The 17,125-nt window shown below is 33.9% G+C and overlaps 1 protein-coding gene across 1 annotated transcript in view; it reads right to left on the reverse strand.

Moving 5' to 3' along the window:
- Nucleotides 1-16,504, reverse strand: part of GFRAL (GDNF family receptor alpha like) — a 35,883-nt gene extending 19,379 nt beyond the window's left edge. The window contains exons 1-3 of the mRNA XM_032648900.1: nucleotides 16,483-16,504; nucleotides 12,273-12,407; nucleotides 9,995-10,153 (exon numbers count right to left, since the gene is read on the reverse strand). Coding sequence (XP_032504791.1) covers nucleotides 9,995-10,153; nucleotides 12,273-12,407; nucleotides 16,483-16,504 — 316 coding nt within the window. The remainder of the gene's footprint in view (nucleotides 1-9,994; nucleotides 10,154-12,272; nucleotides 12,408-16,482) is intronic.
- Nucleotides 16,505-17,125: the final 621 nt, after the last annotated feature.

Genomic DNA, 17,125 nt, shown 5'->3' on the forward strand with positions numbered 1-17,125 from the left:
AAATCTAGAAGCCAGGAAGACAGCTCTCACCAGAAAATCACACTGCTGGACTTTGATCTGGAACTTCCATCCTCCAGAATGATGAGAAAATTAATTTTTGTTGTTCAAGTCACCCAACCTCTGGTATTTAACTAGGGCAGCCTAAGCAGACTACTACACTCACAATATGACTAATTATTACAAAAACAAAAAAACAATTCTTTTACCATAAGGAAACAAATTCTATTACGGACCCATGCTATTTTATATAATATGAGTAATACATTATAATAAATTCTCTGCACATTAAATCCTAATTCACATTAAATCCTAATCCACATTAAATCCTAATATATGGTGCATACATAGGTATATACACATTTTCTGGAGAATATTTTAAACAGTAGCTTAATTGCTGAAAAGGAGCTAAAGGGCAGTATGTCATGGGAACACAGAGAAACATGCACCAACCAGACCTCCATCTGCGTTATAAGATCATACACATTACAAAATGTACACTGTTCTCGCTTCTTGACCCATTAATATCAAAATATATGCAGACTCTGATATAGTTTCAACCTGCTACCACTCTCGTCCAAGACACCACGCATTTCTCTGTTGACCTCATTTAGTGACATGGTCTCATTTGCGATCCATCAGTGAATGACCCCCACTTTATACCTACAGTACAGATCTCACTTCTATGTGTCATGCAATGAATTTAGATATCAATTCCATACCTAGAACTGTCTACTTGATTTCTTCACTTGGATATCTAACAGATATTTCTCACTTACCATGTCCCAAACTGACTCCTGACCTCTCCTCTGTCCACACCAAAGCCTCATCTTCTGTAGTTGTTCCCATGTTAGTCAATGAAAATAATGGCAACCACATCCTTCTAATTACCCAGGACAAAAAAACCTTGGAGTCAATGTTGATTCCTTTTTTCCCCTTGCATCCCCATATGATCCATTCACACCAAAACATCTCGAGAATCTGACAGCTGTCCACACTGGTCCATCACCCATCATTACAAAAGCTTCCTAACTGGTCTTTCTGCTTGGGCCTTATTTCTCTTCAGTTAGTTGTCAACACAAAAAACAGAATTATCCTGTTAAAGATGTAGATCAGACCATGACACTTCCTTGGCTAAAATCCTTCAGTGGTTTCCTGTAACACTCAGAATATGAGCCAAAAGTTTTGAAATGACCTACAAAGCCTTTCATGATCCTGCCCCTGTTTTATTTCTGACCTCATCTCCTGCATCTCTCTCCCTGCTCTCTCGACTCTACCTCCAGTGTCTTCTTTGCTCTTCCTCAACCTTCCAGACTATCCCCAACTCACCTTGAGCTTGTGTTTCTGCTGCCTGAAGTGTTCTTTCCCTAAATGCCCACATGACTAATTCCCTTGCCTCTTTCCATCTTTACTCAAACATTAATTTCTTCAGATCAACTTTCTGGCCATCCTATTAAAATTACAAACCAACAACTCAGACTTCTTTTTTCCCCTACCTGTATTATTTTTCTCCTTAGCACTCATACTGTTTATTTTTTTTTTAATTTTATTTTTTTAAATTCTATTGGAGTATAGTTGATTTAAAATGTTGTGTTAGTTTCTGCTGCACAGCAAAGTGATTCAGTTATACATATACATATACTCATTCTTTTCCAGGTTCTTTTCCCATATAGGCCATTACAGAATATTGAGTAGAATTCCAGGTGCTATACAATAGGTCCTTGTTGGTTATCTATTTTATATATAGTACTGTGTGTATGTTAATCCCAAGATCCTAATTTATTGCTCCCCACCCCCCATGTTTCCCCATTGGTAGCACTCATATTGTTTAAAATATACATCTTCAAATCTTTTATCCTATTAATTTCTTCTTAATGGATGTTACAGCCTACTACTAAGACCCCCCTTTTGGTGATCCCAGTATTCATTTCCCCATCTGCTGGTCATTTTCCAGCATTGCCTCATCCAAAGGGAGTTGCCACATCCAAGAGGGCAGACTTTTCTAGGGGACAGCTCCTATCTAAGGGCTAGTCCATGAGAGGGGCTCAAAGGAGCAGCTCCCGTGTCTCAATGGGCGACATCTCTAAAAGGCCATTACAGAGCCAAACATCTTGTGGAATCAACTGTTTGTTGTGGTCATTGTCTTGCCTTTCAATTTCTCCCTCCACCTAATCCTGTTTTTCTCACTTCTAGATTTTGTTCCTGAGCCCTCAGTCCAGTACTACTCTGTATGCAAACCTCTGTGTCAGAGTCTGTTTCCAGGGAAACTCACCAAGACACTCCTCAACTGAGAATGTAAAGCCCTATAAAGCAATATTTTTTGTGATTTTTGTTCGCTTTTCTTACTGCTTTTTCCTCAGGTCTTAGAACATGGCCTAGTACATGGTAGGCACTCAAAGAAATATCTATTAAGTAAATAAATCATCATACCTTACTACATTATCTATTTCTTTAATTTTTTAAATCCCCTAAAAAATAGGAAGCTTCTTAAATGAAGGACAGTTTTGTTGTTGTTGTTTTGATCCTGCTGCACCAGACTTAAGATTTAGCACATTGTCAATGTCTCATAAGTATTTGTTCAATGAATGAATAAATGAATGAATAAAATTCACATTATTCTAAAACCTTTTAGCATTTATGTCTTTCTTCATAATCCATTTTAGACATAGTCATAGTATTATGTTTTTAAATTTTCATTGTCTAAGAGAAACACAGGCAGAAATGGCAGAGCAAAGTCTTTAGTCAACTCATATTTGTGATTATACTTAAGGTTCCCAAATTCTTCCCTTGAATACTGACCTGAAACAATGTCTAGGTTGAATTCATCTTCATTGTCTTCACTGAAGGCTGGAACTGGATTCATCTGAGCATCCTGTATACAAATGTCCTCAAACAAGCTTTTCCAAATTTCAATGCATTTTGCTTCTGAAGGGTCATTGCATTGACAATTCCACAAGATTGTTTCTTTCAGACTTTCTCTTAATGCTGCACACAGGTAGCTTCCATCAAGGGTTTTGCATTGCTCTGATTCCCTCCCACAGGCTTTCTTAAAATTTTCATACAAAAGAGCACAATGTTCAGATTCCTGGCAGATACGTGCTGCCACGACGCAGTAGCTCTTTTTGTCAGTCATTAATGGCGTATCTTTCTGATGGAGCCATTGTGTGATGTTGGATTGGGCAGCCAAATATGAGGACACTGCTGATTCTTCTATAAATAAAAAATGACTAAAAATTAAATATTATAACCTTTTAATGTTTTCTAAAAAGTGTATAGACATATCTTTTATAAATATACCAATATCTATTGTCTTTCAAAAGCCATTGAAAAAATATATTGCAAGAGAGCCATTACAAATGATCTTGATTTTCTTAAAAAAATTGAAAGAAAAATATTGATTATTTATAGTTTATGTAACTAAACATAATGATAATACTCAATTTCATTTAATATTTTATCCTCATTTATTTCATCTTTTCATTACATTTTGATGATGATTGGTAGAAATCATGTGTAACTTAAAATACTTATAATCCATTATTTCTCTTCTATAAAATTTTGTGAATTTCCATTTTATCCTAGAAATTTACCTATACTAAACTGTTTCTCCACAGTTTTTCATTATTTCCCCTTTAAGAAGCATTTTTAGACAGTTTTTTCCTAATTCCCTTACCAGCTCGTGAAATTTTAATTCCACAGATATATCGTGCATCTGTTTAGGGACTGTATGTATATCTATAGGCTTTATATATAAGTGAGAGGTTTTTTGCTCATCCCTAAGAACCAATTTTCACCCCTTGGGGGTTATATCCTCATAGAGAATGCATGTTCTACTAGAGATTTCCAATAAGCACATAATTATATAAACTTTATAGAAAAAAGATAAGGAAAACAACCTCAATATAAGAATCCTTACTTGCTTAACCTAAGCTTTCAGAAGTATACTGTCTAATTCTAAAATGTCTCATCTTCCTCTGCGGTCCTTCATGTGGATCTCCACAATGAAAATTTCCTTGACCCTACCATTCTTCCCAAAGTAACTTTTTCCCCTGGGGTATTCTTCTCTTAAAAAAAAAAAAAGGGTTGTTCTCTTTTGTTTATTAAATGAACTTTCTTATACCTTAGTTTTTACAAATGCCTCATGCAAGATAAAGATAGTATAATCTATTTCATGATATGAAAATGTTTACTTAAAAACTGCCAGGGCATTCTTAGAAGCACTGTTCAGAGTATAGCCTCTGTACTGCATGGGTTTGGAGACACACACTATGATAAAGGTTTGCACATTTATCAAACAAGAGCTCACATGGATTGCTATAATTATTTAAATCAGGCTTCTCTACTGGAACAGAGAACATCTCTCCTACCCCTTTTGGCCAGCATATGCAAGGCTTGTGTGGATGGGATGTATGTGAATTAATGCCATCTTCATATAATTAGTTCTATTATATTGGTAATTATATATTTTGAAATAATCTGTAAATCTGTCTAAATGTCAATCTCTTTTACAGTATATATATATATATGTATGAGTATTTATATATATATTTATATTTAATAATCGAAGCTAAATGAAATAATCTGGCTAAATGTCAGTTTTACTCTGCTATGTTTTTAGCTAACCAAGAGCAGGGACTGTCTTAACCTATCTTTATTTCCATCCTCCAGCATTTATATGATATCTACACATATTAACTGAATAATAAATATCTTATGAATGAGTATATAATTTAGATGCTCAAAATGTGTTTAAAATTAAAAATAAATGATATATTTATTGATCAGTTACTAGGTGTCAGGCAGTATGTTGAAAATTTATCATATTAAGAAAAAAAAAGGAAGAAATGTCAAAGCTGATTTGCTCAAGAAGTTTACAATCTATAGTAAAGACTAGAAAAGTGCACGTTTGTTATATGTTGAGAAATGTTTTAGGAATGCAAGGGAGAGAGAGAGAGAGAGAGAGAGAGAGAGAGAGAGAGAGAGAGGGAGAGAGGCATTGTATCTTGTTGGAGTGATGACCAAAGAGCTGGTGGAGGATGCTACAGTTGAAATAGGATGAAATAATAAGATTTCAATTATCATTTCCTTTTCCACTCTGAGCTAAATTATAAGCAAGCAGCTGATGCTCTGGGTAAACACCATGATCAGGCCAGGTCCATCATGAAGTGCATTTGTGAGATCATTCAGGTCCTCTGTACAGGGTTTCTATATTCCTGGCTTATCAACATTACAACAGAATAGCATTTAACAAGTATTTATTATGGGAAAAAATGGTTTAAATGTGAACTGATTTCGGTTTAACTGCTCTAAATTTGTATGTACCTGTGGCTGGTAACTATATTTTGCCAGCATCTTGGTCTGATAGAAATGGCCATTGAGATATAAATGAACTAGCCCTACTATCTTGAAACAAAAGTCAATAAATATTTTTAGTATTTCTATACACTTTCGTTTCAGCCTACTTCAACCTAAAACTAGTAAAGACCTACACATTAGCTAATTAATGTCATTTTAGTCTCTATCCTATTTGACTTCTCTGCATTTATAATTGTCGATTATTTCCTCTGTGTCTTTCTCTCTTTCACTGGCTTCAAAATTCTTCCTGTAGTTTTTGTTTTTCCTGTCTTTAAAAACTTCCTTGTGGTTTCATCAACTAGATTGAAAACGTTGTTATCAAAATACTTATATTCTCACGTCATATCTTTTCCTGGCCAGTCTTATCCTCCTGCATTCTTGTACCTGTTTCTTACAAACCATTGACTCCCAAATCTATATGTCCATTTTAGGATACTGTCCTCAGTGTGAGACTCATGTTTCCAAATGCCAGCCAGATGAAGTCCACTCCATCATTGCTTTTTTTAAACCATATACTCATCATGTGAAATGTAAAACAAAATATTAACATTTCTAACATGAATGTGCCATAGTGTGCCCTCCCAATGCAAACTCTCCAAATATAACTCACCACTTCTGTCCCCAGTCCTGTCTCCATGTACAGCAGTACCCTTGTCCCAAGCCAGAAGCTTCTACCACACATTTAACAACATTCCATACTCCTCATATCCAACAGAAACCAATTACTATTGATTGTAATTTATAAATATTTCTTAAATATCTCTTATCCTTACAGTCCTCAGCACCAGTGTTGTAGTTTAGGCATGAGTCATCTCTCTCCCAGACTCTTTTGATGGCTTTTTAACTGATATTCCTGGCCTGCATCCTTCCCTGCCTCCATTCCCTCCTTTACACCACTGCCAACAAACGATATTCTTCAAGATACTGATTCTGTAGTCTTCTGTTTAAAATGCATTAGTAGTTCCTCAAAACAACAGTTTGAAGTCAATCTCCTTAGAAAGATATGTAAGTTTAATAAGTTCCTCCTTCTTATTAACATCTGGTTTCTTTCCAGTATCTCCTAAGACTCCACTGTTCTATAATCCAGCTCTACCAAGAACGTGTTGCTCTCCAATGTCTTCTGCTTCATTCTACTTCCTCTGTCTAGAACATCCATTTTATTTCATCTCCCTATTGAGCTCAGTTCACCCTATAAAGCCAAGTCTGCTATTTCTTCTATGAAGTCTTCTAAGTCTCCATTATTTCTTCTTGTATAACTTTAAGTGTGTAATTATGTGTGTATAATCTCACGTGTATCACCTCACGTGTATCACATTGTATAGGTGATATTTAGCAGTTATCATTTTCATTAAGAATTGAGACCATACAAAATATGTTCTCTAATGTTATTGGAATTAGATATTAACAAAGATATCTAAGAAATCCTCAAATATTTGGAAATTAAACAATAGTATTATGAATAAACTTTGAATCAGAAAGAAAGTCAGGGGCTTCCCTGGTGGCGCTGTGGTTGAGAGTCTGCCTGCCGATGCAGGGGACATGGGTTCGTGCCCCGGTCTGGGAAGATCCCACATGCCACGGAGTGCCTAGACCTGTGAGCCATGGCCGCTGAGCCTGTGCGTCTGGAGCCTGTGTTCCACAACGGGAGAGGCCACAACAGTGAGAGACCCGCGTACAGCAAAAAAAAAGTCAGAAGGTAAATAAGAAAATATTTTGAAATAAATAAAAATGAAAACACAAGATATTAAAATTAGTAGATGTGACTAAAATAGCACTTGGAAGGAAATTCATGTAAAGAGATGCTTACATCGCTGATAAGATTTCATCTTAAGAAACTAAAACGTGAGGATCAATTTCAAGTCAAATCAAATGCAAAAGAAATAATGTCGAGCAAAATTGAGAGAGAAAGACTGAAAGAAAAAAGACAGAGACAGAGAGATAAATACAGAGAAACAGACACAGAAAGAGAGAAAGAAGGGCACAAATATCCAGTACTTGAACAAAACTGAGGACATCACCTAAACTTCATCAGACTTTTAAAGGACAACTTGGGAATATTAGTAACAACTTAGCAGAGTGATAGAAACTAAAAGAAAGGGTAAAATGGAAACTCTAAAAGTAAAAATTCAACATAAATCCAACAAATGTCTTTCAAATTCATTGAAAGACAAACTACAAAAGAAGAAATAGAACAGTCTTGAAACAAACACACTGAACATTTAAAAACCTTCCAGTGAAGAACAGCACAGATATCTTCATTGGTAAATTGAATTAAACACTTAAGGAAAAAATAACGCCAATTCTTTTTATATTATTCTAGAATTTAGAGGAGAAGAAAATACTTCTTAACTCATTTTGAAGACAGTGTTACCCAGACAACAAAATCAGACAAATACTTTCTAAGAAGAGAGAATAACATGCCAATATGCATCATGAACATAGATTTAAGACCCTCAACAAAATATTAGAAAATTTAATCCAACAATATATAAAAAGAATAATACAATAATACATCATGACTGAGCAGGATGTAGCCTCAGAATGAAGGGCTGTATCCAACATTCAAAAATCAACAATAAAACTTACCAAATACCACTAAAGTAGTAAACATATGATCATTTCAATATAGTTTAATAGAACTATAAAATGTCCATATAAAATGTCAATTGTATTTCTGTATACTAGCTATGATCAATTGAAAATTAAAATGTAAAATAAAGTGCCCTTTACAACAGCATCAAAAAAGTGAAGCATATCTGTAAATCTTAACAAAATGTAAGAACTGTTATATTCAGAAGTACAAAATATTGATAAAAGAAATCAAAGAAGTCCTAAATACATGGAGAGATATACCACGTTCATTGATTTGAAAACTCACATAGTAAATATGTCAGTGCTATCCAAATTGATCTATAGTTTTGAGGTAAGCCAAATCAAAATACCAGCAGGATTTTTCTGTAGACATTGACAAGCTGATTGTAAAACTTATATGGGATAACAAAGAAGGAGACTAGCTGAATCAACTACTTAAAAGGAAAAAAATTAAAGGAAGTACACTACTTTATTTCAAGATATCCCATGAAATTACAATAAATAAGACTGTGGAATATTAGCAAAAGTATAGAAATATAGGTAATTGGTATGGAAAAGAAAATCTGGAAGTAGAGCCAGCAATATACAACCTAGTGATCTTTTGAGAAAAGTGAAATTGAAAGTATCTTCAGCAAATGTGGTGGGACAATTAGATATCCATATGGCAAAAGAACATATCTGACCCATAGCTTGCACCATATAAAAAATTAACTCAAAATGCATCATAGACCTAAATATAGAACCTAAACTACATAATTTTGGAGAGAGACTTTACCAAATAATATATAGAGGTGACACATAAGCACATGAAAATATGATCAACATTATTATTATTTAAGTGCAAATTAAAACTACAGTGTGATACCATTAAATATGTTTTGGAATGGCAAAAAAACATGAGTGCTTCTGAGAATGTGGAGCAACTGGAACTTTCATACATTTATGGTGACTTCATATCTGAAATACAGTATTAAAGCTCCTTATAAAGTTAAACATACACTTTACTATATGACCCAATACTTTTTTACCAAAGAGAAATAATTTATATTCATACAAATCTTATATGTGACTATTTATAGCAGCTTTATAATCTCTAAAAATCTGGAAACAATGTAAATGACTTTCAGTGGTGAACGGGTAACCAATTTATGGAATAACCATACAATGGAATACTACTCATCAGAAAAGAGAACAATTTTTTGATGAATCACAAATATATTATTTTAAATAAAAGAACACTGGCTCAAAAGGCTACATGTTATATAATTCCATTTATATAAAATTCTGGTAAAGGCAAAATTATGGAACAGAAAACTGTCCTGTAATTATTGGAGGGGTTGGACAATGAAACCATTCAAGATAGATGAGAGGTAAACCTTTCTCTTATAAAGTGGGGGAAGGAGGATTCTGAAAGAAGAGGTGAGAACTCTGTGAAAACAGGTGCATTCCCAAGATGACCACTTTTCGGAGAACATACATAGGGACACTGAAGATATGGAAACTGATTACATTAGGGCTATTGGATCCTACGTATCTCTTGGAAAATCTTTCTGTAAGCTCAGGACACATGTCAACAAGCTTGATTACCACTACTTCACCATCAGGCTGGCACTTTGAGTAGACAATAAATAAACGCATATTAAATAATCAAGTTCTCCTATCCAAAGGCAAGCATAAGTCTGGGTAAGTGGTTATACTTTGGTCTTCCTCAGGAGACCCTGTATTCTTTACCAACAGAAATGGTACCTTATTTATCTTCTATCATTTAAGTCTTGTGCAAAGCCATAGTGAGCCTCACAAATATATGTATTGAATGAGTGAATCTATAATACTAATGAATTATAATAGAATGAAACTTGAAAATTGTGGTTACCAATTACAGAAATATGTCATGCACTTACTGAGATCTACAGCTCACAGAACCTTAAATTACATGAAGAATTAATCAAGTAACCAGAAAAAACAAGAGTTCATCAAATTACATAGATGTGGTTCATTTTGACATTGTACTTTTCAATGACAGTAAATGTTTCATATAACAATGTATTACCTGATTTGTTGATGCATTTTTTTCCAAGCAATTTCTTAACGGTACAGTAGGGGTCATCAGAGCAGAGACAATTTTTAAATTGGAAATTGCTTTCTGCTAAAGACCAGATACTTAAATTACGGGTGGATGAATCCTTCATCTGGCAGGGGTCGCCTGGATTTCACAGTCAAACATGTAACACTCTAGATATTAATCTGAATATAATTTTTGAGGCCTCCTATCCAAGGCACATTAAAGCTTTAAAGAGCCTCCCCCTACCCAAAGCTTTTAACATATTAATTTTAGTAATTCATTATTAGAGTGAAATTATCTGAGGTTGCTACAGCATGTCCATATAATTGACTTTTCAAGCAAAAACTATTCCTACTGTTTTCTCCACCAATATTTACTTTCTAAAATAGAATAAAACTTTCTGTATTTTAAAGGAGATTTGTCCCCACTTAGAATGCCAACTTTTTCTCTTTAATAATAATCAAGGCTGCCCTTACACGAGGTGACCAGAATGCTCTGTAATCTTAGCTATTTTGTCAGTTTAGCAATTGTATTAGCTGTTTGGTCTTAATCTCATTTTATTTACATGTCATTCCAAGATAATAATAAGAGACAGCAAGTGACTCTAAATTTATCATGGAAAAAAATGTGGTCCTGACTCTTAGAAAGCACTTAATATTATTGAATAGTGCATCTTTCATAATTACCAATATTTCATGTTCTGCTTTAATTTAAAAGGCCATATTCATCTACCCAACAATTTTCTTTTATTCAGTTTTCTGAATAAAACTACTTGAGTACATTTCATTTGTGTATTTGAGAATACTTCTATTTCAACTTCATGCATGGTATAATTATGCAAATTTACCATTCACTGCAAATGACTTGTTATTTATATAGTGAAATCAATAAATATGTTATAATTCATGACACGCTGAATGTGATATTTTAAATTGCCTTATAAAATATAACAAGGAGATTCATCATCAAAACAAATAACAGACTTTATTTTGTCATTGTCCTTTATTCTCATCTTAATATTATTATGTTATTTGAGAAATCTTGCAATTGAAATTATTTTCCTGAACTGTAATGAGAATGTTGGATTAGAGACCTATAACTTTCTTTGGCATATGAACATTGCATGTACTCCTTTCAAGGGCAGGGAAGAAAAGGAAATCTTGCTCCTTGTCTACATCCTATGTAATTCCTTGAAATCTTGTGGCTGGACAGGAGCTCTGATGTTGGAGATTGTGAATGTTGACATTGTTAGAACTATGGGTGGTTGCCTCTTAACCCAACACACTCTACCTTACATTTTTGGGAGGTAGAGGAAGCTCAGGCAGATAGGAAAGGGTTGTGAGCAGTACAGAATTTATTCTTCATGAAATGGTTGGAGTAGCAAAGTGAGTCATGAAAGAATATATTTTTATTTTTTCACTTTGGAGTTCTCTTACTGAATATGCCAGAAAGTTTATTGGGTTTTTACGGTTTTATCATGTTCATTATACAAGTTGATAAAACTTTTTATGTTAGTATAAGGTGTTTTGAAAAGTTATGTCATAATAATATTAAGGCAATGTCCCCTTAAATAATACGTTTATCATTTTTAGTGAATGGAGTCTTACTATAATGCTCTCATTCAATATATATTCAGTTACTTGATATATTCAGTACTTTTTTTTTCTGTTACACAAATGACAGTGACTTTCCAATCTTCATATTCTCTACCCATTGAGCCTCCTCTCAAATGTTTGGAATGTAGGACTAGTTAAAAGCAAAAATATGTTTTAACTTGTTCTTGACACAGTTGGAATGGAAAATAGTGTATAGGTTGCAAAAATATAAAACTCACGTTATGTACATGCAAATAAATAATGTGTTTGATTATGACCAATGTTATCTTCCTATGTTATCCTGACATAGTAACATATAAGCAAAAGAACATTTTATTTGAAAAATTGTTGCCATGCTTCTGAGAGGCATGGGTATAATTGTAACATTAGTGAGATAAGTAAAATAATAATCTGAAATCCTGCATAAAGTTGCCTGCAGTGTCAATGCATTAGGGCCCTTGAGTAATTTGAGAACAGTCATTTGTATCTAAATTCACTAATAAGTAATTGTAGGCAAATCACTTGAATAACAAGTTTAAGTAAGGTATTTAGAGAAAAAACTTAGTTCCTAGGATAGTGAAAGAAAAGAACAAATTCTATTTTTATCTCTGTAAAACGAAATTATTTGAGTGTGTTTTAAACTTTTTATGTTAGTATAGAGCGTGTTTTACCTGACACATTGCAGGCATCTTCCATTATTCTCCAGGCGTGTTTACATCCATCTGCATCACTTAGGCAGAGTTCTCTTAAATATGTGCAATCAATGGTTTGGAAAGTGGACTCATTGACCAAGCATAGCCCCACAGCTTGAATGACAACAATAACAGAACAACAAAAACAACAGCAATATGGCAGTTATTTACCTCAAAACTAAGTGATTAATGATCAAGACCAGAATTATGAAAACTGAAATGTGATAAAATTATTACAAATCTGGAATGGATCTTAACCTCCCCTCTAGCTACAGATCTCTGTTTCTCTTATGTAAGATTCTTAAATAAAAAGTCTGTATTTGCCCTCTTTCTTTCTTACTGCCTATTCATTTCTCAACGTATAATTTATTGTTATTTCTATTGCTCCATTGAAACTACTTTTAAAAATGCTCCAATCATCTCCATAACATCAAATTTAATAGTTTTAAGACTTCATCTTGCTTACTTTTATCATTGGGCATTTCATTGTCATTTTGTTCTTGAAACTCTTTTCTTTTGGCAACCCTCTCTTCTAATTCTCTTGATACTTATTCGTTTGATATTTTCTGACCACAGTTAGAATTCTTCCCAGGATCCTCTTACTTTTCTATTAAAGTATATTTGAAGCTTAGGTTCTGTCCTCAGGCTTTTCTTATTCTCATTTTACACCCTTTCTGTGGACAATCAATGTATTTATGGTTTTAACTAAAATATCTAGACTGATGATTCTCAAATATCTAATTCAATCCTGTTATTTTCCAGTATTCCAGTTACAGATGATGTTCTCTCCACCTAAATGTTCCAGACACACTTCCAGACAATATTATCATCAGTAGTGTCCTGCTCATCACCACTCCCTGCTGGACCACCCTACTTCATCAGCAATTTCACCATTCACCATGGCACCCACACTGGGAACCTTGGGTCCATGATAGGCTCCTTTTCTATCCTCAGTTTTACTCTCCCATATCCACTCTTGTATAGTTCATTGATTCTCATTTTGAATATTTGACCAACTCACCAGTTAGTCAGTCTGCCTCCAGTTCTATCTTATTCAGGTAGGTTCTTTACACCCCCTAATCTGCCTCATGTATCATTCTAGTCCTGCTGTTTCTCTACTTCATCCTTTGGATGGTTCCTCTTATCATGACTCTCCTATTCTTCATCATGTGCAATCTGGAGGTCCTCGAGCATTTATAGTTTCTCAGATGCTTCATGCTGCCTTGTACCTCTGAGCATTTACTGTATGTCACCCCTTTTCTTTTTACTCTGGAATAACCCTTTTTTTGTCATCTAAGACTCGACACAATAACTACCTATTTTAAGGGAAAATTTCCCTGAATTCAATACCTGTTTTCCTACATTCAAAGTGAATTCAACACTCCTCATCTATTTCACTACAATCTTGGGAATTTCCCAACTATAGCATTTATTGCTCCATAATGAAAGTGTATATTTATTTTTGTCTTTACCACGGGGTTCTGGGGTTTTACTCAGCAGGCATTAATTCATGATCGTATCCCTATCATCAACACAATGATGGATCATACATATTCAATTAATGCATGTTGACTTAACCAACTTGAATCGTTCTTTATGGATGAGCTATATATAAATAACTCTTAATACTCAATAAATATAACACCTTCCAGATATTTACAAGTTATTTTGGGTAGAAGAGAAAAGATTCCAGCAAGTTTTTTAAAATATCAAGAAAGTAGCAATGTTAATTTAGTATATTGTACCAATCACTCAAACTAATTCTGCAAGCATACAAACTGACACTTGCTTAATCAATCCATAGAAAAATATGGGAATTACAATTGAGTTCTAGAGACAGTGTATTAACTATAGTCAAGAGACCTCAAGCTATGTTTTAATCAGAGCCAACTTATTTGAATTTTTAAAAAGATGATGTTATTATGAACGACTTGTCACAACATAGAGTTATAGACTTCAATTAAAGCCACAACATCTTCTTTTAAAAAAAACTTACCTTTTTCCAAACCTCTTCTCCTAAGGAGAATCCATGAAAACTAAGTGGATCATATGTATTACTGGCTGAGTCACTGCATTTGGAGATTAAGCCCATGCGTGTGACTTGGTCACATTTTTCTTGTTGAGGGCTAGAGTGGAAATTGACATATCAGCTTTCCGTGTTTTCATGTGTTCATGGATAACCTCACCTAGTCAAGCTCCTGTTCTAGGTTCTCTTTCTAGAGAAAGAGAAAGAGCCACTTCCATTCTGGCCCAAGGTTACTTACTTCAGTCCAGCTTGCCAAAGATCCTGAAGTAGGGATTTCATGTCAGAAAGTCAATTTATAAGCAACTAGAGTTTCATTTTTCATTGATCACTATTATCTTGTGAATACTTCTCTCAGGAAGCTTATAGGTGATGGTCTCCTGGGTATATCATCAAACCTCATTTGTATCTCAGTGCAATGATCATTAATGAATTCTACATATTATCTTTCCCAAATGTGTTTTATTTTCTTTCATATTTAAAATTTTAGGTTGAATAATCATCTTGATTGTTTTACGTGATTCTCCACACCTTCCACTCACAAGAAATACTGAATCAACTAGGAAGACCACTTCAATGGTTTGGCCCAGAAAAATCAAAATAACTTCAGCTTTCCAGAATCTTATCCATTCCTGACTATGATTTCTGGCCATGTATTTAAGCCAGGAGTTTTCAAGGAGCATCTTGAAATGCTAAGTGAGAAACAGGTTCTATTTTAAAATAAATAAGATGGAGAATATTGCACATTTTATCACCCTTTAAAGATGTATAAGACTCATTAGGCTATTAAATGCTTTGTTTTAAAAATTCACTATGTCTCACATTTCTTTGGCTGCAGAGCTTTCCCGCATTGCAAAGCCTATTTAAATGATGTTGAACAAATATTCTGAAGCACACACTATGGGAAATATTGATTAAACCTATAAGATAGCACAATTTTGACCCTAACAGTGTTAGGTATGATTTCCCTTATTCATGCAACCTAGTGTCTAGGTTAATTTAGAAGTGAAAGTTGAAAACAAGAGGCCATCACTACCTTTTCAATGGGGGCCATAATGAGGTTGTAATTTATTTTATGTGTTTCATTATATTGCTGCCTGATCTACAAAAATTAAAGTTTCCTAGATTTCTCCTTATTATAAATGATAGAAATAAGGAAACATTATTAGCAATAAATGCAAGGAACAAAATTTTGAATAAGGATTACTTAAACCCCCCCAAACCTGAAAATATATAAATGATTTCTTCTTTATTGCCTTTATTTTCTTTGACTAGATTTATTTTGACTTCCAACATAATTTGAAATAAACTTCTTTGTTTTCTTGTCCACAAGTGTGCCTTTATTCATCAATATCTATTGGAAGAGAGTAAGCAGAAAATACACTGGCTTTGTTTTAATGAGTAAATTATTAATATTCAGCTACAATTATAACTATCCCTTTTTCTGAATGCAATTTGTAGATTCTATTGCATGCTGATGAAAATATAAATAGCTTCTCCAATAACACATATAGCAAGTAGGTCTTCATAGAGTCTACTTTTAAGTATACATTATTTTTTACTAACATCTTACAATGCATTCACACTACCCAAGACAAGAGAGATAAGTTCACACTTTATCTCTAGGTTACAAAAATTGACTGAAATGTGAAGAAGCATTTGATGTCATGTTGTGTTACTCTACTAACTGCCTCCTTCTTATTAAATATTAACACGTAAAATCAGGGAAATTGAATGGTTTAAATTAATCTAATTTCAATTTAATACCAAAAAAATAGATAATAATTCAAAATTTGTCATCTTATAACTTGTAAATAGGTACTGGAAGGTCTCATTTCTAAAAGGCTCTAGTACAGATGTCAATTACTGATCAATTACTTAAAGTGATTGGATTATTCTATATATAAAAAAGATTATTCTATATATAAAGAAGAAACAACCTGAGCTGTTAATGCAATTCTCACATTGTGCATTTTCTATAGAGCTATAAATGAGTAAAAGTACATTTTTGCAAAATTAAGAAGCTATGTTAAAGTATAAATTTGCAATTAATACTTTATATTATAAACATTTGTTAGCTTGACAGTTAAGTGACAGGAGACAGCATTTGCTTCACTGAGAATTGGTGTTATGAATTCAGATAAACCGGAAGCATAATTCACTTACCGAAGAAAATGAAAACTATCATGGTAGCCAACTTGGGGCTGTTCACCTGGAAGAAAAGCAGATATCTTTTTCCAACCACCTTCTTAACAGCAACTATCCACAACAAGGTTTCAGCTTGTATTCCTGCTTCCTAAAAACATCACTGATTCAAGTCGGCTTCCTGTCACCACTTCCTCACCAATCTTTCCTGAGCTGTGAACTTTCCTAAATAGGTCCAAATTCAATTATTCTCTTCTGAGTGTACTGATCTCAGATATTATGCTTCCAGGAAAGCCCAAGAGCCAGATACTAAGAAGTGATACATTCTCTGTGCAATCAGGAAAAAGGTGGGTTTTTCCCCATTCAACTAGAATGCTAAACTGTGTACAAGCTTCCCAACTATAACTCAAAATTTTCCTAGACACTTGAGAATGCTCAATTTCTACTTCATTAATTAGCATAATTCAGGCAATTTTATATCTTTGAGGATAGGAAAAAGGAGAAAAGGCATAAGCAAAGCCCAGGAAAACGTATGGGGAATTCAAGTTCCACTAGGATCAAAACAGTGTACTTCATCTTTCCAAACAAGAAATGTTCTTTACAGGTGCCCCAGTGTACCTAAAACTTGTGCTGCTCTAGCCACAGTTCCTCTAACACTTCAAAC

This window comes from Phocoena sinus, chromosome 11 (genome assembly GCF_008692025.1).
Source record: "Phocoena sinus isolate mPhoSin1 chromosome 11, mPhoSin1.pri, whole genome shotgun sequence".
NCBI classification, from domain to species: domain Eukaryota; kingdom Metazoa; phylum Chordata; class Mammalia; order Artiodactyla; family Phocoenidae; genus Phocoena; species Phocoena sinus.